The following is a 24780-nucleotide window of genomic DNA, read 5'->3' as shown; positions in this document are numbered from 1 at the left end:
ATAAAACCTGTTCATTTTTGAAAATAAACAAGTTGTTTGCTGTCAGTGAAGCAAGAATATTTTTATTTTTATTATATTTTTTTATTTTATTTTTTTAATATATATTAAAAATATTTATTTTATTTTTATTTTATTTTGGTGGTGGGAGTAATAGGGGTGTGATTTTACAGCGAAGGATGTAATTAAAGCTTTTTTGGGATGAACTCTTTATCATATATGAAAATATTGTTTAAATCAGTAAAACCAAATTAATGAGTTCTTCCTTGCTGCTTACTCCCTGTAAGCATGTGGGTACTGTTGGAAACCAAGGGAATTTTTTTCTGAGACAGTCACAGTGAGGGCAGCAGAGATGCATATCTTTATCCCTTTCCTTCACACTGCATTTATATCAAGCCATGTCACTAAACAAACTCCAAGTGCTGTGAGCCTTCCCATAGTATGAGTGCAGGCATCCATGAAAACTATCCTTTGTCTAGTGGCCTTTTCTCTGAGAATGTAATTTTTTTCACTCATGTGTGTTATTCCTTTGAACTCTGAATGAGCACTTTGGCTGAACTTGGCAGAATTATACATTTAGAATTAAATGCCAGCAGTTTCTTCCTCTTACCATGCAGAATTTTGTCATAGGCTTTTCAGACAGTAAGCACAGCAGACAGTGTGCCCTTAACAACAGAAGTGCACATTTATTAGGTTTTTAGCCAACTTGGTTATGGTTTATTTTACACACATTGTGTATAAGGCCCTTTGCTTTCACAGGGCTGTTCCCCAGCCCACCCCTGGAACATGCTGGTTAATTCCTATTGTATTCTACAACTATTGTGGTATTATCATTATATTTTTAGAGAGAGAGAATTATGTGCTATTTGAAGTACTGTTCAGAACATTCAGTGTAGGCATCCTGACAAGCTGTGGCATTGCTTAAAATGCTACATCTGAAAACTGTGGTTTTTAACATCATCCAAACTTCTTTATTTGCAGTAGCAAGTGAGGAAAGTGTTCCTATTGCCTGTAGAGAGGTCTTTGATCTCAGTCACCTTAAACTGAAGTCTTTAACAGTTACAATTTTGTTCTTTTTGGGTCGATGCACGTCTTGGTTGCCTTTCTTGAGTCTTACACTTGAACTGAGGTGTCAGAGCAGTTATGGTGTTCCCAAAGGGGAACGCTGGCAGGCTACAGGTCCAAATTTCCGATAAGGAAAAAATCTGCAAAACTTGTGTTTGATTTTTATGAGTGCTGTACTTTCTCAGGTGTGTGTTTCTGTCATTGCAGTTTGGGCTAACAGATGGCAGAACAAAACGCACATTAATGATGTTTCCCATATTTGTTCTTAAAATGTATCATGCCTTATAAGTGTAGGTGCTGTAGATACAACTCCCTTTCTTACATAATGGCTGGCCAAAGAGAACTTGTTCAGCAGCAGAGAGGAATTAATTGCTTAGTAACTTCCATTGTTATGGAGTACCTAGCCAAAAAAACATACCACATTCCATGTCCATGTTCCATTTTCAAAAGGGAGTTAAGTGCCCAAATCACCTTTTTGTATTAATTCTTTGGCTTATATATCTTTGATAATATTTCTTGTCCAATAGGTCATCCTTTTCTAGCTCACAGAGTACCCCACATTCTATATAATAGACATCCATAAAGGCCTCTCAAATTTGATTTCCCCTGGAAAAAGAAACATCTGTGGACTTCATTGTGTGTCCTCCCTCCGTTTCTGTGCTGACCTTTCAAGAATCTTCCATCCTCCAGCCTTTTTCTAAACTGGCAGGAACTTTGTCTCACTAGGAAGCCCAGGATCTGGTTCTAAACCAAAGCTGCTTCAGCTGCACACTTTGCCATTTAGGGCAGACAGAACTTCAAATTAGACCTGTAAAACATTTTGTTGCCAGCCATAGGTGAGTACATGTTCAGTAGATTGAAGATAAGTTATAGGATCAGGGAAATAAGTTTACAGTCTAACAGTGCAGTGCAGCAAGAACAGGCAGGCAGCCTTTAGCTCCAGAGAGCAGGATCCTTAGATGTGATTCTGGATCTCACCCTTATCTGTTGCATTATGGCAATTACTTTGGCCCCTAGCTCATCGAGGCAAATGTTGAAAGTTAGAACAAAAATTACCTGCAACACACATTGTCCTCTGCCATTCGTGGTTTTAAAGTATTAGAAGATGCAAAAAAGCCCTTGTCAGCAAAGGAATTAATTATATTGACAAAGGCAACAGGGTATGAAAATGCATGTGATATGTAAAGTTACAAAATTAATGGCTTATTTACGACTTCAGCTGTTTTAGTACAGCATTTTGCCCAACTTCAAATTGTTCTAAAAAGGATTAGATATAATTAATGCTGTATGACCTCCTTTTTTCTTCTTTTCAAAGAATGTAGAGCTGTACATCTAATGAGGACCCCTGAAAGGACTATTATGTCCAATTGTCTCAATTATGCAAATAGCGTTGATATTTTAGCAGAAGGGAGGAGATACTTCAAATTAAAAGTTTCAGCTCCTGCTTTAGCCTTTCTGCAGCGCCGGCATTTTTACAGCAAGTACATCCACTGTTTGAAGAGAGGAAAGGAGGTTTAACAAATTGGAGATTTGGGCACTATCAAAGTAGATTTGTTGTGCCTTGTTCCACCATGAGATGAAAATACCCTCTGGGCAGAGAGATGGGTCATGAGACTTCTAAAGGATTACCTTCAAAGGGAGTCATGAGATTGGTTTGAACAAAGAAGCTGCTCACATGCTTATCATATGAGATTCTCTTCTTAAAGTGGTGGAAACCCATCTCCTTGGGAATTCTCATGAACTTCAGAGACTGGAAGTCCTAACAGTAAGATGAATGAGACGTCTGAACAATAAACAGAAAGATGGGACAGAAGCGCAGAGTTAAATGCACTTTATTTATTCTAGCTGTAATTCATCTTTCCAAACTCTGAAACACTTCCAGGGACGAGCAGGTAGGACATGATTTTAAATCATTTTTCATTTCATTCCTGATAGTCTTCTACCTTTTGTCACAGCGATGTGCACAACTGAAATTTGTGCCGAAGAGCTGCGTAGTGACCTGCAGCCGATGGGACGCAGATAATTCCCTTGATCTGATTAGACTTCTTCTTAGATTTCTCATTTTGAAGGATGTGAAACATGAAGTACTAGATGCAAGAAGGCAAAATGAGTTTTCAGGTCCAAAAATGATGTCTCAACACCTCAAAATTAAAAAATTGCGTGAGCGTGACTGTAATGTGATGTTGAAATACTGGCAAAGAAACACCACGTACCTCACATATTTCAATATTTTGAATGCTAATTTCAAGCTACCTCTGCAAAAAATGGGGAAGGAGTTCTGGAGTTTTCTTTATTTTGTAGGTTGTGATTTTTCATTTTTGGGGGGCTGTTCTGGGTTTTCAAAATTAGCCAGTAATATTACTTTATGGAGCTCTCTTGTGGCAATATGCCTTCTGATGAGCAAGCTTTCTTCTGTGTGTATTTGTTTCCAGAATTTATCAAGGTCTTATGGTAGGTCAGGTATTAAGGAAGTCTTGGAACAGGAAAAGTGCCGAATTTTCCCCACCTCAGTGAGTGCTGGCCATGAAGGAGGTTCCCCAGTGAAATACATTTAACAAACATCAGCTGCCCCATCACATTCGTACCCACAGTGCTGCTGCTGTCGTGTGAAGAAATGCATTCCTGCCATAAAGCTCATTGGGCTGGGAGGTGAGAGGTCTCACAGGGCCCCAACCTACCTGTGATCTCTGAGTATCCCCACACCAATCTTTCAAGAGATTGAGGAGCCAAGGAAGCCCAGGTTTGGCCCTTGTTCCCCCCAGCTCTTCCAATCATGGCCCCAGAGAAGCTCCCACCCGCTGTTGTGTCCTTCCCGCCCTTTCCTGTGGTCCCACTGGGCCCTGAGCGGGCACCCGTCCCCTGCTGAGCAGAGACAGCCATGGAAACAGCTCCTGGCTATTCCAGTCTCCTTTAGCTCCTCCAATTCAGGATTTAAAAGTTTTCTTTTCCATTTTTGATAACAGATTAAATCCAGAAAATGGAAACTTTTGTTATAGCTTTTCCCTACTATCACTCTAATTCAAATCATGGATAGATAATGGATTAAAACAATGGATTTTAAAGAGAAGGAACAATGTGCTGTGCACCATGATAAAAAAGTCCAGGAACATCACTGGACATACTGTTTTCTGTTCTATGGCACCCGCTAGTTCTCTTCACTCGCCTCTTCATGGGTTTTAGGTGCATAAGGACTGAAAAGATTGGCCAGATTTTCTGAAAACTGTAAGCTCTGCAGTCTCCCATTGCCCTCACCCTCTGTAATTATTTCAGCACTGAAATATTCAGGTTTTCAGGAAGTTCCCAATGAATGTTGGCCACTCTCTGGTGTACAAAATGCAATATTTCAAACATAAGTATTTAGAGTCTGCAGGAAATAATTTAAACCTTAAATTCCAATGCTTTTATAAGGATTTCTGAAAGATTATGAGAAATAATTTTGTGCAAACCCTGCAACCCAAGAGTTTAAATAGCTGGAATTTTTTTTTTTGAAAATGACAGAAAGCAGCAGGGAATAAAATGCATCTGATTGTGGCATGTTCTATGGAAGGTTTTAGCTCTTAGCTAATGCCCAGAAAAAAATTGCTCTACCGAGTGTGAAATTAGCCACAGAAAGTTGCAAATTTTCAACAGCTCAAACTCTTTAACAGAATTCTACCTGAAGAATCTTGCTGTCAGGAAAACTGTGTGCTGCAAACAAATGTTAATTTCTCCAGAGATAGATTGGCTAACTAGTGTATTACATACATATTTCCAAAAGGGTGCATATTTATAGTACGCAGCAGAACTAAATATTATAGTATCTTTTCTCAAAATACGTATTTGTTCAGCATCTCCAGAATTGAGAGACTTCTGAGATATGCATATATTCTTCACATGTGAATATAGAAATGTTGCTTCATAGCAATTTTAAATTGTGTTTTATTAATGTGCATGCCCTAAGTACTGGCTTTTTGTCACACATTTTGAAAATCTCAGTGTAACAAATTCTTCAAGCCCAGCTGTTTTTTGTGCTTTGCCCTTCAAGTAGTACTAACTACAACTGTGCATTGAGAACAAACTCTCATGGATGGGTAATGTTCCATGCAACATGTAGTCATTTTCTTCAGTTGTTTTACATTTGTGGTTTGTCCTATTTCATAAAGAAAAAGGTCTCAAACCATACTATTATGTCATTAATGAAAAATCAGCATGACAAGCTGACTTGTCAGAAGTTGTATAGTTCTCTCTGAACTAGGAACTTGTAATCTCATAAATCAAAGAAGTGCTTATACTTTCAGTCCTTTTCCAAACAGCAAGCACATCTTTGATTATTTATACTCCAATTATTTATAATAAGTCATTATTCTTAATAATGCAGACTCGAATGACCCAGATCTCACTGATGGAGGCAATATTCTAGTCCTAATCAATGTTTTTTGCATCTGCATGTAAGTGTAGGCTAGTCTTTTCTGTAGGCATGATTAACATCTATTGATACAATTTTCTAAACCACAAATAACCAGGAGAATTAGGTATGTGGGTAGTTTTAGTGAGAACTATTCTCAGGCTTAGTTTTGTATTAAGGGAAGTACCTTGTCATGTTGATCATGATTTCATAAGTGTTGATGAATTGCATAAAGGAAAGTTTGCTGTTGGGGGTGTTGAATCCCAGGGGTTTTCATTATAATAGCAGTTTTATATTTCAGGTTAGAATGAATGGCCTGTACTAAAGGCTCATAGTTTAGAATAGTTTAAGAGAAATAGCCCACATGCAAATAATCTGGAAGTACCCTGACTTCTTTTGAAAATATTATCTAACAGAGTCTTTATATTAGCCAAGACAGATAATAGTTACAGTACAAAAAACATTCCTGAGCCTTGTCAGAACTAGATACCAGGGTCATCTTAAATTTTTAAATAAAAATTATCAACAAAAATATGTTACAGATGAGACTAGGAATTACCAGGCTGTTTGGCTAATATAATGTTAGAGGCTGCTTACTGTCTCTCCCTGCTCGTCCATCCTGCAGTATCAGACCTCTTGAGAGAGGTCACTTAGGTGAGGTTGGTCACCACTTCCCATCTCAGTGTCTTGGTTAGTGTGTGAGATCTGGGAGTAAAACTTGGCCTGTGGAGTGTCTCTGGGCTGAAGGTGCTTTGGGGAGAAGGTGCAGAGGCTCAGCACAGGCTGGTGTTTGTCTCTGGGCTGAAGGTGCTTTGGGGAGAAGGTGCAGAGGCTCAGCACAGGCTGGTGTTTGTGTTCCCCATCTCCCAAGCATCCAGACAGGAGGGCTAAAGGCAAGAGGAGGACTTAGCAAGGTATTAACAGAACTGGAATAAGTAACAAATGGAGATTAACATTATTGTTAGCATGTCTTCCCTGAAATTTGGTGCAGTAAGGGAAAGGACAAGCTGTTGCAGGAATGCCTTTTGCTTCCTTAAAATGTGGTAGATATGGTGTGTGAGGTTGTCAGTGAATTTCTTTTGTATTCTGCACAGAAAAATTCCGTACTGCAAAACTACACAGGGTATGATCTCCCCAGGCATGTGCTGAGCCAGGCTGTGCTGCAGTGCACTCCAAATGGTTCTTTAGGTTGGTTTATTATAGTTTCATTAGCAGTGTAGTTACATTAGTGCTGGGCTGTGCCTGCCTCTCTGTAGGAGCCCATCCAGCACTTTGTTCCTGTGCCTCCATGGACTTGGTGCTGGAGCTGGGGCTCTCCACCATGTGAGAGGCAGCCAGGCTGCTGTGCTCCTGAGGCTGTAGCTGTTTTTCACACTGCAAAGCCTCTGGGGAAGTGCTGTGTATCTCTCAGAGGTGCAGCAGAATCATCTTAGCTTTGAAAAAGGAGCTTGTTACTTCTTACTTGCATGCTTTGCAAACTGTGTCCCTCAGTTAATGAACGTGGAGAGAAAATGGAAAAATTTTCTTTTTACGGCTAATGTCTGCTGTGCCTCTCCAGGAACACAGAGTGTAATGAAGCCATGAAAGCTCCTTACAGCTCTCTGTGCAGTGTAGCATCATTTTCTGGTTTGCACACCAGCAGCAGGAGGGATTTCTGGCCTCAATTTGAAATAACAGCATTGCTTGCCCTGCTTACAGACACTGCCATCCTGCCTGGTGTGTGTTAGTCTCTACCACAGAACCAGTGGCTCCTTGACAAAGTTGCTACAAGTGCATGGATTCAAATTGAACAATATGAAAAACACAGTGGGCTGACTGTCTCAAGATCACATATAAAATTTGACAGAACTCTCTGTATCACTAAGAGTAAGAATTGTCTTGAGCAAATAGGATTTTATTTGAAAGAATCTTTAAACTGTTACAAATCCCTTCTTGATGCTCTTATTAGCAAAAGAATATAAGAGATCCTCTTTCTCTTGGGTGTTGTTTGGTACTTCATATTCTAATAATTACTAAAGCTATTCTTGGTTCTACAAATAGATTTTTGATAGAACTCATGCTAACAAGAGTTTTGGGAATTTTGTAGATTCATAGGCTGTTGCTGTGTTCTGTAGTTGGGGACATTGTTCGTGGCTCTGGCTTCTTTGTGGCATAACACAAATTCAAAACAGCATTTTGATTTCATGCCCTGTACTTATTTAGCAATGAATAACTTTTCAGTAAAATCTTACCAGTTTTTGAGTGGCTACAAGATTGGCTATTAACATACATCACATAGTTTGGAGGATTTTTCTCTGAGCAAGACCTTGTTATTAGGAGGAATGTAATTTCTAGGCAGAACTAATCACCTGAAAGATTAATTAGTTGGGCACTTGGAAAAACTGTTCCTTCAAAGCGAAGAAGGATGATGAATAGTGTAATTGGGATGTTGCATTTAAAGGCAGCACAAAATAGAAATTGTTCTCATGTCAGGATTTAAGTTCCAGATAACAGAGATTCTGTTTATATAATGATTTATTTTTTCTCTCAACTGTTTAGTGTTCTTATTTACTTTCTTTTAAGTAAGAGTGCAGATGCCCTTGATAGGAATTTCATTTCACATTCAGATTACTTCTTTCTTTCACTATCTCATCAAGGCAAACATCCCTGTGCTCAAATCTAGCATAAATATCCCGGTTTAATTCTGTAGAGCATTCTAATTTTATGATTGAGCAACACAGTTGAGATTTGATTTCTGTGGTAATGCCACCTTTTCTGCAGCATACTGCAAGCCATAGGAGGATTACCTGAAAAGTTGGTCAGATGGTGTTAACAGGGCTACAGATGAATGTTTCCATAAATGACAACAAGTCAGTCCACATCTTAACAAGATATTGGTCAAAATAATTTGTACTAGTCCACAGATGTAAGCTCTGCTGCCCAGCCAGATCCATTTTTGTATTATTGTGTGCTTGACTTAGCCTGAGCAGCTCTGTCAGACCCTGTATTATTCATGACATACATTTGTTCGGTCCCCTGCCTGCTCCCTCAGTGCATTTGTGCACCAGGCACTGTCTGCATCTCCAATCCCCATCGATGCACCAAGCCCTGCTGTTCTCATGCCTGCTCACCAGCTGGGCCTGGCCCAGGCTAAACCTCTCTGGAGAGCAGCAGCTGTGGAATACGTGCTCCTCCCTTGTGCCCCAGGTGCCTCTGAGCTGTGAGAGCAGAAGCTCTGCAGCTCCAAGGTGAGGCCAAGCCCTGTCCCATCCTGTGCCCAGTTCAAGCAAGCCAAGCCATCGAGCAAGGACACGAGTCCCTGCTCCAGGAGCAGCACTCTGGGGGTCATTGGAGCTCACAGAGCTCAGTCCTGCTTTTAGACCTGCTTGGCCTTTGGGTGTGCCCCAGTGGCAAAGCAGACCCTCATCCTTGCCCCCCGTCCCTCCCCAAATTCTTCCACTCCTTTTGCTGGTCATTACATTCATCACAACCACTAAATGCTGTGCCATCCTCCAGGGGTATATCTCTACTGAAATTCACAGCTTCTGGTGACACAATGTCATGCAAGAGTTTGCTGCATGATGTTTCCAGTGGCTTTCCTCTCCTGTCTGGATTGCCTCCTTGGAGATTCTCCAGGGATGTATTTATTGGTGCATAGCCCACCTGTTGCTGTTGCATAAATGTGCAGTGAAACAGGGCTGCAGGCTTGGTGGTGGTACAGCCTGAAATTCAGGCCAAGAGCTTCTTTACTGAATGCTTGGTTATATATGAAGTGAAATACATAAAATATAATGTTAATTTAGTAGAAAACTGAAATTATCTATGTGTGGGAGAGAAAATTCTCTTCAGTTGCTGCAGCTAAGATGATTCAGTTGCTTTTCTCTCAGCAAATAGTGTAATTCATTTGCACTAGTCAAAGGATAATTGGTCTTTTTAGAACTAGTTCTTGTGTTTATTAGTTCCTATTTTAGTAAGGTGACTAGTGGTTTAGGGTCTTGCTTTTGTTACTCTGTGATTTACAAAGCAGTTATACTGATTTCCTTTTGTTTCTGAGGAGGATAACTTTATAATGCTAAAGACAGCTAGCAAAACCCTAGAATGGAATAATATAAATCCAGTATTAGTTCATGCTGTTTCTCAGCAGCATATTGGCTTCTAGGCTGAAGTACATGAACTAGCAGTGGTTTGGGGTTTTTTTTTAATCATAGCTTAGGAGACCTGTTGCCAGTTTACATAGTGGAGAACAAATATACCACTGAACATCTGAAATGTGTTTTCACCAAAACTAGGTTCTAAGTAATACATTCAGGATTTGCAGTAACAAGCAAGTTTGATCTTCACTACTGTCAACAAGCTGGGATCTAGTTTTTTTGTTTTCTTCAGAGATGTATGGAAAACCACCACTGGCTGTTGGTCTGAAAACTGTAGCTGATCTATCAAAGTCCTATAACAATTCATCCATGCCAAGGCTGTTAAAAAGTTCTTACTGTTTTTTCATTCTCACAAGAGACAGTATGTGTACTTACATTTTTCCTTGAAAGACCAAGAGCTTTTCAGTCCAGAGAGAGAAATGTACAGAATCTGTACAAAGTAAGTGGAGAAAGTGCCCATTTTCTGACAGCAAATGTTCCTGCTCAAGTATTTGCACTGGATTATAATGAAGCTTTGGTTAAGCAGATTAAACAGACAAAAGCAGCGAAACTTCAAAGGCTGACCAAATGTGCTGAGGTTTTTATTTCCCCAGTCTGTAATGCCTGCTTTTGCCTTCCTCTCATTAGCACAGGAAAATAAGCCAGTAGAGCACAATGTGCTGTCCCTGTGCAGTGCCTGCAGCGGCTGATTGCTAACGGGGTTCTGGGGTGAGTATCCAAGGCTTTTCCAATGCAGCCGTAGATAAGAGCCCTCCTCTGAGAAGGGGTTTAACAGCTGAGAGTGCAGCTGTTTGTAGAGCTCCTTTTAGATACCAAGATGCAAAAGCTTCCTTCCAAACACAGATGTTAAGTCTGTGACTTAATCAATGGTTAATTAACTATTTTTAACATGCTCAAAACAGCAAAAGGATCTCTGTGCTTTGGTAAGCTACAAGGAATAAGGTAAAGCAATATTCACTGGTGTGGTGTAACAATCCAACCTGATTTGATATTTCTAGATTGCATTTTCCAGTATTCTCTACAGAACAATTAAGTGTGCAGCATCTGTTATGGTTTTTATTGTGAAAGTGTTTCCTGCACTGTGGGATTGATTTGGCTTTTGTGTCACTTAGTCAAAGAGTTGCCAGAGACCACACAGAATTTGGAAGTTTTAATCAGGTGGGGGAAGTGAATATGTTTAGAATATATAAAACAAGATAATCAAATTATTTTAAAAATTAAATATGTACAATTCTAGAAGTACAGAAATTATGTAAGCTCTGTAACAGGTTCCTGTTAAGCTCTTTTGATTATGTTACAGTTCGTTAACTAATATGGTGTATGTGAGAAGTAACAACACTGGACATAGTTATGAAACAGCAGTAAATTTGTACACTTTGTACATTTGTGTACTTTAGGAATAATTTTAAAAAATTACTGTAATTCAAATCAAATAGACTATATTTGGATCTCTGAATATTTTGTACTGCCTGAATACTTGTGAAGTAGCAAAATCTCGTTCTGAACAGGTAAATGGCGTTTCTTTGATTTAACCGCCACCTCCACAAACCACAGAGCCTCAGGGATCTCACTGTTGGGGATGTTTTCTCTGGATTTTTCTAGAACTGGACTCTGATGGTATAGAACGAAAGCATTTCCTAAGCTCAACTTCAAGTAATACTATTGCTGAAATTTGTCATGTTGTAGCAGCCTTACGAGAAGGCGCATGAAAAGAACCTTCTCAATAATTTTGGAAGTAAGGCTTTTTCATTTCATTTGAAGAAGGAATCTGTGGAGTCAAGACAGAAAAGCTGACTAAGCCCCACAGCCTTTCCATATTAAATCTAATACTCTTTTCCTTCTTATTTTGCTATATAACTAAGCCCTTTATGCTAAATGCCTGAGGTACATGCCTTGTCATTCAGAAAGCAAGTAAAGCTGTAAGCCACGGGAAGTTTTGTCTATCAGTTGTTATTTCTTCCTCACTGTTGTGCTGTGAGGCCACAACAACTCCTTCTAAAATGGCATGAGATGGTTCTGCCTTGGTAAATCAGCAAGATGGGAGTGGAGAGCAGAGCTGCAGGATCTGCCAGGCCACTGACTGCCCAGACTGGCTCAGAGGCACCTGGGAGAGGGGAATGTCTGTGTTCCTGAACAATTATGGACACCCTTTTAATGAAGGACAAGCTTGGTTTGGCAACTTCCTTGCAGTTACTTGCAGTGAGGGAACTTCCAGTAGTCCCCTGTAATTTTAGACATAGTGGAGTAAATGAAGAAGACCGATAAGAAATAACAAGTCAACAGACAAAGGAGCTCCAAAGACAGCTCTTTCCTTGCATGGGAGAGAAAGATGAACTCTGAAACCCCTGTTCATCATGCTGGAGCCTGTGCAGCATTCGGAGCGTGGCTGGTCTCAAAGCGGCTGACTGGCATCTGCAGCTGGCTTTCTTCAGTCAAAATCAGCAAGGGTTTTAGTTCTTTCTCTAAGAAAAATCCCTTTATTTTTTTTTTAAGTTAGGCTAAAAGTTGTTGTGTCCTTTTTAGCTTCTGTATCTGCAAAAATTTAATTGCACTTCCATAGCACAAACTAAAGCAAAATGTGCAACATTTGCTTGTAACTTGAAAAGAGTGTTTCATAATTCAAACTCAGAAGAGGCAACTTTTATCAGCAAGGCAAAGGTATTGGTATTATCCAATTGTGAGTGGTCTTTAACATTTTTCATTTCTTTAAAGTTAAAAGGCTTCTTTGAATTCAATTTTTAAAATTGGTTTGCAAGCAGGATAATAGGCCAACACAATTTGAAGGTCATTTCCTTCCTCCTGTTTCACAGATACCCAAAGAGTTTGTGTTTTTACTGTTCACAGGGTATTTAAATTTAAAAATGCTCCTTCCAAGACACATCTCATTCAGAGTAAGATGCCTTAGGAAAGACTGGAACTTGATTTACAGTAAGAAAATATTATGTGAGAAGATAGTTATGAAGGGAAAGTTACTGAGAACTTTCTGCATACAAAGAATAATACTAAAGCATTATTTGAAGTAAATACTATTATCTATTTATTTCACAATTTAGAATGATTTTCTGTGCTACACTGAGGCCGTTTACTGTTTACTGCAGTAGGAAGGAGCAGGCGCATTTTTTGGTAGAACTTGAAACTTCAAGACCATCATCTTTCTACAGAAGGGTTTTTAGACACATTTGAGATTTTAATTTTATCCAAGTAATAGAAATTTGCATCACTTCATGAGTAGATGTATCTGGTGTTTAAAACTGATGTAATGAATTTAGTAGCTGAAAATAGAAGGTGAATGTTGCTGTATCTGCCACACAGAAATATAGCAGTACATTTCTTTTTTTCCCCCTTTCTCTCTTTTCAGGGTCAGAAGGCTTGGATAGAGAAGACCTTTTCTAAAAGAGAATGCATCTATATAATTGCTAACAACAAAGACTCTACCAGGTAACATTTGAAATTATTGTTCCAACAGAAAAGCTTAATACCAGAGAAACTCAACTCTGTTTGGGTTTTTAGATGTGTGAAACCCAGTTTAGTCACTGCCTGTGAAGGGAGATGACAGAGGAACAAAAGCACAAGTCATGCTTGCACTCCAGTCTGCACAGAGCCATGGGACACGTCACACAGAGATGTAAATTCATTACAGCAGGCTGGGAGCAGGGAGGCTGTAAGTTGTTAGCTCCTAGCTTTGCCAACCATAATAGAATCATAGTGAATTCTGAAAGCAAGGGTGCAGCAATGTGGTGCCATCCTTCACAGTTGGTATGATATTACCAATGACAATAGCAGACAGGGGGATTTGATTTCTTATTCTAAATATTACTATTACTCCATGGGCTAGCTGCATATTGTGGTCCAGCTTGTGTGGATAACAGAACAGGTAATGTCACATGCAAGCTGTCACCTCCAGGTAAGAAACAGGTGGTCAGTGCTCCTGTTCTGCATTCTTCCTCCTTGCCTGGCCTTTTACCTAGAACAGCTTTCCAGTGCATAACACAAGTGAAGTAAATTTTATTATCTTTGCATGTTAAAAAACGCCTAAGCCTGTTAATTCTGGGCACATACGTGTACATGAGGGGTTTTTTCTATTATTCCTCTTGGACAGTTGAAAATCTAATTTCTGATATTGTTTTTTTTTTATTTTGAAGATACTCTAATCAAAGTCACTTCATATTTTAACCTCCAGGTGCTGCTGTGGCCAGCTCATTAACCAACATATTCCACCTCCTCCAAGTATAACAGCTAATAAAAATGAAGAAGAAACGAAGCAAGTGGAAGCTCAGCCAGAGAAATGGTCTGTCAGTAAACACACCCAAGCATACCCAACAGATGCCTATGGAAACCTGGAATTCCAGGGAGGAGGACATTCAAATAAGGCCATGGTAAGGGGCATAGGGTACTCTAAGATATTTATTAATCTGGTGTTCAACAGACTCTGGAGTTTTCATAGCAGTAAAAGTAAAAGCAGTTCAAACTTCTGCAAAAAATCTCTTGTTTTTCCACTCTTCTGAAGAAATCCAAACTTAGGTTTGTTTCTTTGTTTGAAAATTGTAAAACCCCCTCTTCAGGATGAAAGGCAAGCAGTAACCATTCTTTGCTCAGAGAATTTTTAGAACAGGCTGAGTTACAGCATTACACATTGCTCTTTGCAGTACATCCGTGTGTCCTATGACACTAAACCAGATTCTCTGCTGCATCTCATGGTGAAAGACTGGCAACTGGAACTGCCCAAACTCCTAATCTCTGTCCATGGAGGCCTCCAGAACTTTGAAATGCAACCAAAATTAAAGCAAGTGTTTGGAAAAGGTCTGATAAAGGCTGCCATGACCACAGGAGCTTGGATTTTCACTGGTGGTGTTAGTACAGGTAAGCAATTGCCATCACTTTTAGTTTACTTAAGAATTCAGTGATGTTCATTCACTAATCTTTCCCACAGGCAGAAGATTTAAGTCTACGTGAACGAGTCATTACCCACTAGATCAAAAAAGGAGCATTGTAATCATTTGTGTTAATCTCCTACCCAGCCCAGACCATAAGATTTTCCTGGGTCAGTATTGATTTGCATTACTCGGTGTTTCCGCTGAAAAGAAATTTCAGCCTTGGTTTCAGTAGAAGGAATCTACCACTACTTCTAATACACTTCTTTTAGTGCTTGGTTATCCTTGTAGTTAAGAAGTTTCCTACTCAAATTTAGCTTTGGTGTGGTTTTTTTGTACAAAGATCTTTTTATTACTGAAAGTGTATTTCCTGCTGTCGTGGTTTTTGTCCAATGAATAAAATACCACGAGACAGACAAGGGGACAGATTGCACTGTGGCAAGTTGGTAATGGGGTAAGTCTTCCACAGACATCACTGAATTCAGCACAATGATGTGAGAAGGTCATGGGACTTACAACACAACCATTACAAAATGAAACCATGGCTCTCTGCATTGCATGTTCTACTATAAAGTACCAGTACCAGTTTAGTAGTGAAAGCAACACAGTAGCTCCGTGAGAGGCAAGAAGAAAATTCTGTTGTTTAGTGATCAGTCTAAAGTGCCAAAAATGCATTAAATTAATTTTGCCTATAGGTGTCATTCGCCATGTGGGAGATGCCTTGAAAGATCATTCTTCCAAATCCAGAGGACGAATATGTGCCATAGGAATTGCACCGTGGGGCATTGTAGAAAACAAGGAGGATCTAATAGGAAAAGATGTAAGTGTTTAAGGAAACAGCTGTGTGAAAAATACATTGTTAATATTTCTGAAATACTACTTTTTCCATTTCTAAAACAGGTCTAGAAAGTTAAATGGAACAATTTCTTGAGAAAACCTGTTGTTTAAGAATATTTCTCAGGTTATCATAAATGAGATCAAAGTAAATATGGAATTGGTGAGGTTTCCATTGCTTTCATTAGTAAAGACCTCTCTGTGGTGACGGGTTTACAGCCTAACTTCAGTGGCACTCTGAGCCTTCTGTAAATCACATACGGGCTGGCATTTATCATAGGTGGGTACTCTGGAGTGGCATATGAATTACTAGGAACTCCAAATGAGAATGTATTTTCCAATGCACTAAGAGGATTATGTAACAGCACAGTGTGTGAACAAGGAGAGCATGGTAATGAGCTTAGGGGAACATGCAGGGGAGTGCACAATCTGACTGTCATCCTCCAAGGAAAACAGTGCTGTCAGGAGGACAGATTTGGAATGTAAAAGCAAGCTCCTTTTCTAATTCTCCTCTGGTTTTTATAGAGGTTTGCTTGGTTTCTTTCCTCAGAAGACTCTGAGTGTGCCACTGTGGGGTAGTGTGGGGCATTTTCCCATTTGATTCTTAGTTCTAACCTAGGTACATCTCTCCTCTTGGCACGCAGGTAACACGAGTTTACCAAACCATGTCAAACCCTTTAAGTAAGCTCTCTGTGCTCAACAGTTCCCACACCCACTTCATTCTGGCAGACAATGGCACATTAGGTAAATATGGAGCTGAAGTCAAGTTACGGCGTCAGCTGGAAAAACACATTTCCCTCCAGAAGATTAACACGCGTAAGTACGAGTGGGGCAAACTGTGACCATGACGCCTTGAAGGGGGGGAAGGAGGGCTTGAAGCGCTTGAAATTATGGAAATTAAAGGCTTCTTCCAGCTCTTTCCATGGAAATGTGATCAGGACTGTGTGACTGGACTAGAACATGTGCTGTTTGATAAGTGATGAAAGAGCCCACATGAACCGGGCAGGAACACCATGGAGTAAGGATTGCATAAAGGGATGAGGAAAAATTGACAAATCATAGTCAGGAGAAGCTTCAAAGCAGTGAGAATCTAAGGAAAAGGAAATGCAAAGAATTTGTGCACTTCTGGGCTAGAATTCATAAGCATCAGTAAACACACAGAAGGAGGGGATTTTTTACAGTTCCTGTTTACAGGAATCCTGTGCAGCTTAGTGATTTCTGATTTTGAATATTCACACAAGCATTTTGTTTTCTCTCTTATACAAATGGATCTTTTTCATTAGAAATATGTCACTCAAAATACTTTGGTCTTCCTGATAAACTTAGCAGGCATTTTGATTTTTAATGACAATTAAGATAATTTCACCTTAATGCTCTCATATTTAGAGTTTTGTGCAGTTTAAAATTTCTTCCAGCTATTATGGCCTCTTTAAAATAATTTTCTAGAATTTTTCCCATTGTTATTTAGAAAATAATTATTTTAAAATATATATATTCATTAACATGTAAAATATTAGTTTTTAAAGGTGAAATAAAAAAATATATAAACTATTTAAAAATAACTCCACAACCCTAATTAAAAATCATCCAAAAAATGTTAATAGTATTTCAATTCACACATCAGTTAAGAGCTACTGGAGAATCTACAACAGTTCTACCAGTTGCTTTTCTTACCTCTTACTGGTACCTCTGTAAAGTGTGTAAGCCTGTAAAAATAAGAAAAAATAAACATCCAGAACAGCAATTACATTGAACTCCATAGAAGTTCCTTATAGGGTCTAAGTGCTCTTATGGGTAGAGCAGAAAACTCAAGTAGAGTGGCAGGTAAAGCAAAAGGTGCAATCAGGGATCAGCCATGAGGTATCCAAATGTTCTGGGAATTCTCTAAGTGCTGCCCTGTGCCTGTGGTGAGCCTTGGACACAGCTCAGCAAAATGCTGCCCCTTGCCTTTGAGCGTGGAGGCAGTGCCAGGTGCTGCTGCCCACAGGTGGAAGCAGCTCAGCCTGCTCCTGCTTTTGTCATCTCTGTCTTCTGCAGAAGTGCTGGCAGAGCTGGACGGTTGTGAAATGGAGCATTGGCTTGAAAGGCCAGGAATTCAGGGCCCAGAGACAAGATGGACAAGATGTTCTGTCCATTTCTTTTAATACCAACATCAACTCTGGTTTAGGTAGTGTTTGATGGTTTTGTCATGAGAAGGGCAAAGTTGGTACTACACTTAGAAGCCTGTTCTGTGAAGGGCTGCAGTACACTTGCTAGTTACAGCATACAGGGAGTTGTTTTGTTTCTTCTTAATCACTCCAAGCACAGGCACCTCTGCTGGAAATCTCAGGAGGAATCACTAAAGATTTCATGGACACACAGGTGGGCCCGTGCTCTGTGACTCCTCCTTATCAGAGCTGGGGTGTACTGACAGGAGGATGTCAGGAGCTTCTCCTGTCACTGTGCATGGTGTTCCTGCTCTGCAGAGAGGAATCCAGCTTGAAAACATGAACTCTTTCACGCGTTCTCAGCCAAACAAAAAAAGTGCACCTTTATAAAGCGCTGGTCATTTCACGGGTTAAGAACTGAATTCAATTGCTTATGATAGTGGAATTAGTCAGCATTCAGGTAATGTTTTGTCCTTCATTTCCCCAAGTTTCTTGTGACCAAGGCTACTGAGACCATGTGACCTGTGGGCTTCCCTTTGTCATCCTATGCCTGGAGATCACAGTGAGGCAGGGACAGCAAAGGGATGCTCAGCTGTCGTCTCTTCCATCGGCCAGCCATTTCTGCCTCATGATAAAAACACTAATTCCATTTTTTTATCTTAGGAATAAGCATAGGTATGTCACCTCACTGAAGACTTCCCTAGGTAACCAATGAAGAGGTAAAGCATCAAAGGCTGGGAGCCTGATGAAGCAGTCATGTTAGCTGATTTATCTGTACCTGGTGTCTGTCGAGAGAGGTTACAAACATCCACCAATACTGAGTGGATGAGTTATCAGTATGAAGCAAGGGCAGAGAGACATCTTCCTCTTTTCCTTTTGGGCTTGGGGAACAGCATATGGATGTTTTTGCTCACATTGGCCACAAAATGGCCATCATTTTTCCTTCTGGTTTGAAGCAACGCTCTAACACAGAATTCACATCCACTTATCTCAATTTCTTAAACTAAGTTTCAATGACACTTCTTTTTTTTTTTTTTTTCTTGTTTCTGTTCTTCTGGTTTTTGCAGGACTGGGGCAAGGTGTTCCTGTAGTTGGGCTCATAGTAGAAGGAGGTCCCAATGTGATCTCCATTGTCTTGGAGTGTCTGCGGGAAGACCCCCCTCTCCCGGTGGTGATCTGCGACGGCAGCGGGCGAGCGTCAGACATCCTGTCATTTGCACACAAGTACTCAGAGGAAGGAGGGTAAGGGTTCAAGATCTTCACCAAAGCTGTGTAGGACTGTAGGCCTTGCTTTCATAGAGCTTCATTTAAAAAAACCCTCAAGGACAAAATGCTGCTAGCAGAGGCATTCTGCTGTCAGTCAGCTTTTGTTGCCCATTTGGTCCTAGCCCTGAAGTTAGTGAGTAGAAGCTATTACCACTTTGAATACATGTTATGGCCCTTTGAAATGAGCTTGCTCTCAGTACAGCACACTGTTTTACAAGCTCCATCAGGGTTGCTGCACTATATTTGGTGCTGGGTTAAGCATGATAGAAGCAAGGACAGGTTCCCAGGAGTAACTCTTTTCTTCAGGCCAGGGCTGAGGTTAATTAATGCATGGATTTGCAAAATGTGTGTTGCCTGATGCTGCTGTATTGTGTGAATGAATTTCACTGTCCAAGAGTGCCAGACCAGCTGTGGAATTTTTGGGTTTCCTTCATTCTCTTGCTTTTGCCTTCCAGGCAAACACCTTATTATTTGTCTTAATTAGGTTGTGGCACACCTGTCTTGTGCTGAAGATAGAACCTATTTCCTGGACTGAAGTTGAAGCTTAGCTTGGATTAAATATTAAGCAGACAAGTAGTGTTGCAAGCAGTGTGGATGTTATTTGCTGAATTAGGAGAGCAGCTCTTATGCTGGATTTTGTTGGTGTTTAGACACAGCACATATTTAATTGCACCCACAGTATTTATGATTCAGCAACTTTCCTTTCTGTCTAACAAGCTTTCTTAGTTTAGATCAAACTTGTCTTGCTTTTTTTTTTCTTTCTTATTCATTTTCCCTATCACCTAGGGAAATAGGTAATTGAAAGATCTTATCAGGATCAGCCTTCAGAGATGTGCCCACTGCATGACTTCCCCTCCCACTGACAGTGCATATGATGCAGTGTCCAATTTTCTTCTCCAATAATGATGATATATGTGTTCATCTAGTAAGGCATATCTATAATGAGAATTTTTTGTCAGTCCAATCGTTTTCTCACAGTGAATTTTGAATTTTACTACACCTCTCATCTGCTGGTAATGTTTGCCATAATCTGAAAACACATATGTTTTATTGGAAAATGGATGAAGATTGAAGGGCTATTTCGTAATGCTTTGGGAGAGCAAACATTACAAAACAGCCCTTCTATAACAGATCTTTCTATAATGTTTTCAATCTAATTTCTTAAATTATCTTTTGGATTGTTCATTTGTTTCTCAGTTGGGTATTAAGAGGTTTCAGATGCATTAGCATGTTCAGTCCTTTGTTTAAAACCATAACCAAGGTGACATATCAGAAGTGTGAAATATTTTGGGGTTTTTAGCTATATACAAAAGGACTTGGAACATTTAGAAGCAAAGATATGGGTTCCGTAAGGCCTAATGATAAAATCCTGAAGACTGAACTTGCTAACAGAAATATATCTGTGATATATAAGAGGAATACCTGGATATTATAGTTTCTTAAACAGCAGACCTTCTGAAGATACATTCATTCTGGCAATGTCTTTTTTCATGTCTCATTTTTCATTTAGGATAATAAATGAATCCCTTAGGGACCAGCTTCTAGTTACCATCCAGAAAACCTTTAACTACAACAGGAATCAAGCTCATCAGCTGTTTGTCATTCTTATGGAGTGCATGAAAAAAAAAGAACTTGTAAGTATCCTAAAAGTAGTTCACAAAGGTGATTTCTGTGACCAAACTTTCTAGAGTACTTTTAAGTGCCATTTTCCCAGGAAAGGGGCTTGACAGACCTGTTGAAAGAAACTGAAGCTCTGTGTTCCTGAAGGTCCTCCCCTGTTCCTTGCCCCTGGTTTGCTGCAGGTCTGCTGTGTGTGCTGCAGCCCTCACTCAGGCTCCTGCCTGTCTCCCACATCCCAGCTGCAGAGAAAAGTGTGCTCAGGAAAAGAAAACCTTTGACATTCACATCTGTGGTCTGGAAGCAGTGTATCGAAACTGCATCCACTGTGTCTTTGCAGGCAGAATGAATCTCTGAGACTCTGATTTTGAGTAATCCTTTCTGTGGAGTTTTGTAAATATGGTGCCAAAGTGAGTTCCATACATACACCTTCACTGGATGTAAAGTTGGTAGTAAACATGACTCTGATGAGCTGACTGAAAACAGAATCAGCCTTCCTAAAAAATTTGTTTGAGAAAAGGGAAGAAGAGAGCCCACAGCTGCTTTAGTCAGACTGTTTTGAATTTAAAATGTGCATCAGAGCATGCCTGGTTTACTCAGCAAAATTCAGACACTGGCTGTGCAGCCTAAGCAGACTTATGGTTATGGTTTTCTGTTGATAGTTTTGTCTGTTCTTGCTAATTAGTAACATTTTTCCCATAGTTGTTCTTTTTCTAACGTCATGTATCTTTGCATTCCTGCAAAATATGTTCTAACTGTTGAGAAAATTGCTATTCTCAGTAGTTAATGTGAATAGCTGCTTTTGGAAAATGAAGAATTTGAGGTTTTTTGGTCTGCATTTGTATTAAGTTTGTTAACATAGAATATTTGGTTATTCTGCTTTTGAATAATTAGCTATCTAATATGTAGTTAAATGGCTAAGCTTTACATTAATTACTATTTTAAAAATCATTGAATTGCAATGGACTGAACTAAGCAAATGTGACTAAAAATAATTGCCTTTTTTTTACTTGGTTCTGCCTTTTTGATTTTCATATGTAACACATCCTGCAGCTAAAAAGTGTTTGAGTGTTATCATCAATAAAATAGATGCTATGATAATTATCTTGGGTAACTAGCATTTCCATTTCCATTACTACTAGGGAGTAATAGAACCATCAGAAAACAATTGGTTTTGCATGGCAGTTTTGTCACCCTATTTTAGAATACATGGGCTTGGTGAAGATTTTTCATTAAGTTTGTCATGTTCACCAGTGCAGCGATATTTTAGGATAACCTGACTGAGAGAATTTAATTAAACTCTTCTATCAAAATGAAATTTCAAAGAAAAAATTAGTTGAACTGTACTTTTTGAAAAATCTAAAGTTGAAAGGAATAATGAAGCTGCTCCATTTTCTATCCACATGTTCAGTGTCTCTTTCCTGTGCTGTAATTGGTGCGTTTGGTTTTAGATCACCGTGTTCCGCATGGGCTCGGAAGGGCAGCACGACATTGAGATGTCCATCCTCACTGCTCTCCTCAAAGGTGGGTGTTCCAGGCACTCATCCCAAGAGGACATCCCTATGCACTGTCTGACATTCACTTTTCTTGTTTAAGTCTTTGATTTCTTCACTTGGATTTTAACAAGTGCCTGGGTGTGTTTGGTTCATGTTCAGATTTGCATGAAGCATAAAATCTAGACTGAAAGTTTTGCGTGGCTTTCCTCCCCTGAAAGTGTGGGATGGATGGGAGTGCTGCAACAACTCTATTGCTGATGCTGCAGCTCATTTTATTGCAGTTCTAGCATACATTAAAACAGTTAGGGAAAAAAAGTGGGAAGATGAAAGGCTGCCTGGATTTCTCCAGATCTCAGATTGTGCCATTTAAACCTTAGAGCAACAGGATCAGTTCCATATTTAATTGGGGTTTGTTTTGTTTGCTGAGACAACTATTTTCTGTCTGTGGGTATACAGTAGTGGATACAGGCTCTATATAGAATCTCTGGAGCCCCCAAATTGCCATTTTTATGTACAGTATCAGCCAGAGGAGCTGAGGGGTCTTTAAGAAGAGTTAAATATCTGTCTTTAGCATCAAAATAAAAGTCAATGTGGAAGCTTTAAAAAAAGGGAGAAAATCTCATTAATCCTTTGGAAATTAAGATTATAGGGTTAAATGGAAGATGCTATAATTTGATTGGATGAATCTACTGCTTTGTGTCAGAATTATTCTAATGGTAGTATGATATGGAGCCAGACTTGCTGTTTTCTAGTTGTTGCAGAAGGTTGTCCAGCCTTATTTCATCATGTGTGAAATACGAAACCTTTGTGGATTCTCTTCAGGTACCAATGCATCTGCTCCAGACCAGCTGAGCCTGGCTTTGGCCTGGAATCGTGTAGACATTGCACGCAGCCAGATCTTTGTCTTTGGGCACCACTGGCCAGTAAGACAAAGTTTTCTTTCTTTGTCAGTAGTTTAAATTGTGTAATATTTACACCTTGGGTTTTGGTGCTGCCCTGGCAGCAATGGTGAAACACTGCAGCTCACCTGTGTAACTAAAATCGTTTATTTAAGCTATTTTCATGTCTCACTGTGTTGATGCTTTTTGCTTTGCTGTGTGAACCATCTGATGCTGAATTACTCCAAAGTGTCATGAGGAGAGCAGCAATCCAGTTTTCTTCTCTGTGCAGTTTATGTAATCTAAGCATTATCTGGAGCAAGTTTAGCCTCCAAAGTGTGATGCATGTGTGCCTCTGCCCTGGGCAGACAGGTTGGAAAGGGGAAGGACCTTAGCTGAAGAATAAATGTGTCTTGAGAGGAATAGACAGAAATACTGTCTGCAGAACAGAAGTGAACCAGTGAGTGGCTCTCCGTCCTCTCCTCTCTGCTCTGCAGTATGGATGTGCTTTGGCATCATGCAGCATTCTTGTAAGGCTCTTTCTGTCCAGCTCTTGTTGGTATTTATTTTCACAACTATTGCTTTCAGGGAGAGCAAAGGACCTGAAGTGTCCCAGTCCTCTCACACTGACTTTATTTCTCAAGAGAAGTCTTCCTCAGTCAATCTCCTTCACTGCCTTGACTTTCAATGTTACAAAGTTAGACTTAACAACTGTTTAAAAAGGGTAAAGCTGTGACTATGCAGAAAGGCCCTTAAAGAAATTACCATTTTTAATTGACTCAATGTGAGAAGTGGTGACTGGGGGGTTAGCTTGGTAGGAGTGTACTCAGTTAAATAGTTACTGTAAGATCAATTAGATTTCTCATACTTTAATGCATTATAAACACAGCCTTTAGGAAGCCTTACAGCTCCTGATGGTACAGCTCCTGAGAAGGAAAAGAAATCTCCAGCACCTCAGACTAAAGCAGGCAGGGGGAAAGGAAAAGGAAAGAAAAAAGGAGGAAAAGCAAAAGAAGAACCAGAAGAAGAAACAGACCCAAGAAAACTTGAACTCCTGAACTGGGTGAGATGAAAGTATTAGCATAAAAAAATGCTGAGGGTTTTTTTTTTTATTCTGTGGTACAAAGACAGAAGGAAGATACACACTTTCATTCTGTAGAATGCTCTTTTGCACATTCCCACAAGATCAGCTGTAGATTCTGCAGTAATGCTGTTTGGTGTTAGAGCCAAGAATCCCTCTCTCCTCCCATGGAATGGGATGGAATGGATGGAATCCATCCATCTCATCATGGCACCACATGCAGCCATAGCAGTACAAGTCAGTACTGAGCTGCAGCCTCTTCTTCCCTGCCCTTGTGAGAAGGAAATAAGACCACCAGGGAACATCTTCCTTCTGTGAATGTGTTGGTTTAACTTGTTCCTATCATGCTGAGCAAGTAAATCTCTTTTTCATGTAATTTGTCAGGCATGGTTTAGTTAAAAATGCTAAACAAAATGATTGAAAGCTACATGCTGAAAGACTGAAAGCTACAGTTGTATTGCTAAAGGTTTGGAAAACCCTGCTATCTCTACTCACTTCATGGGGTTAAAATGTTACTTTCTAAATTCCTTTGTACTTACAGAGTACTCAACATTTGTGGGAATTCAGTCCATATCCTAAGCAGTGAAAATGGCTGTGGCTGCTGCCCACCCAGCTCACTTGTACTCATGTGCTCTCCCATTCTCCACCCTGCCATTCAGGTGAACTCCCTGGAGCAGGCTATGCTGGACGCCCTGGTCCTGGATCGAGTGGACTTTGTGAAGCTGCTCATTGAGAATGGAGTGAACATGCAGCACTTCCTGACTATTCCTCGCCTGGAGGAGCTGTACAACACTGTGAGTGAGCAGAAATGCTAAGAAGCCCTGTGGTATTTTGCCACTGTGTATGTGACTTGGATCACCACAGAAGGGTTTATACAAAAGGGATATTACACAGCTCTTGATAGAAAGGTGTTTGTCACTGTAGCCCAGTTCCTTCTTTTCTCCCCTCTGGGGTGTGATGGCACATGGCTGTTGTCTGAAGTTATCCTTAAGGTGCCAGATCACTAATTGTGTT

The 24780-nt window shown here is 39.9% G+C and overlaps 1 protein-coding gene across 4 annotated transcripts in view; it reads left to right on the top strand.

Annotated features, from left to right (window-relative positions):
• The window catches only part of TRPM1 (transient receptor potential cation channel subfamily M member 1), an 86260-nt gene that overhangs the window by 35293 nt on the left and 26187 nt on the right, over window positions 1-24780 (top strand). For all 4 annotated transcript variants that reach the window (XM_074549484.1, XM_074549485.1, XM_074549482.1 and 1 more), the window contains exons 3-13: window positions 12935-13014; window positions 13757-13952; window positions 14223-14436; window positions 15143-15267; window positions 15926-16097; window positions 18496-18670; window positions 20205-20328; window positions 21763-21835; window positions 22630-22730; window positions 23575-23748; window positions 24426-24560. In XM_074549484.1, the coding sequence (XP_074405585.1) occupies window positions 12935-13014; window positions 13757-13952; window positions 14223-14436; window positions 15143-15267; window positions 15926-16097; window positions 18496-18670; window positions 20205-20328; window positions 21763-21835; window positions 22630-22730; window positions 23575-23748; window positions 24426-24560 (1569 nt within the window). The remainder of the gene's footprint in view (window positions 1-12934; window positions 13015-13756; window positions 13953-14222; window positions 14437-15142; window positions 15268-15925; window positions 16098-18495; window positions 18671-20204; window positions 20329-21762; window positions 21836-22629; window positions 22731-23574; window positions 23749-24425; window positions 24561-24780) is intronic.

This window comes from Zonotrichia albicollis, chromosome 11 (assembly GCF_047830755.1).
Source record: "Zonotrichia albicollis isolate bZonAlb1 chromosome 11, bZonAlb1.hap1, whole genome shotgun sequence".
NCBI lineage: Eukaryota > Metazoa > Chordata > Aves > Passeriformes > Passerellidae > Zonotrichia > Zonotrichia albicollis.
The sequence above is the reverse complement of the archived record's forward strand: the minus strand, read 5'-3'. Positions and strand labels throughout refer to the sequence as shown.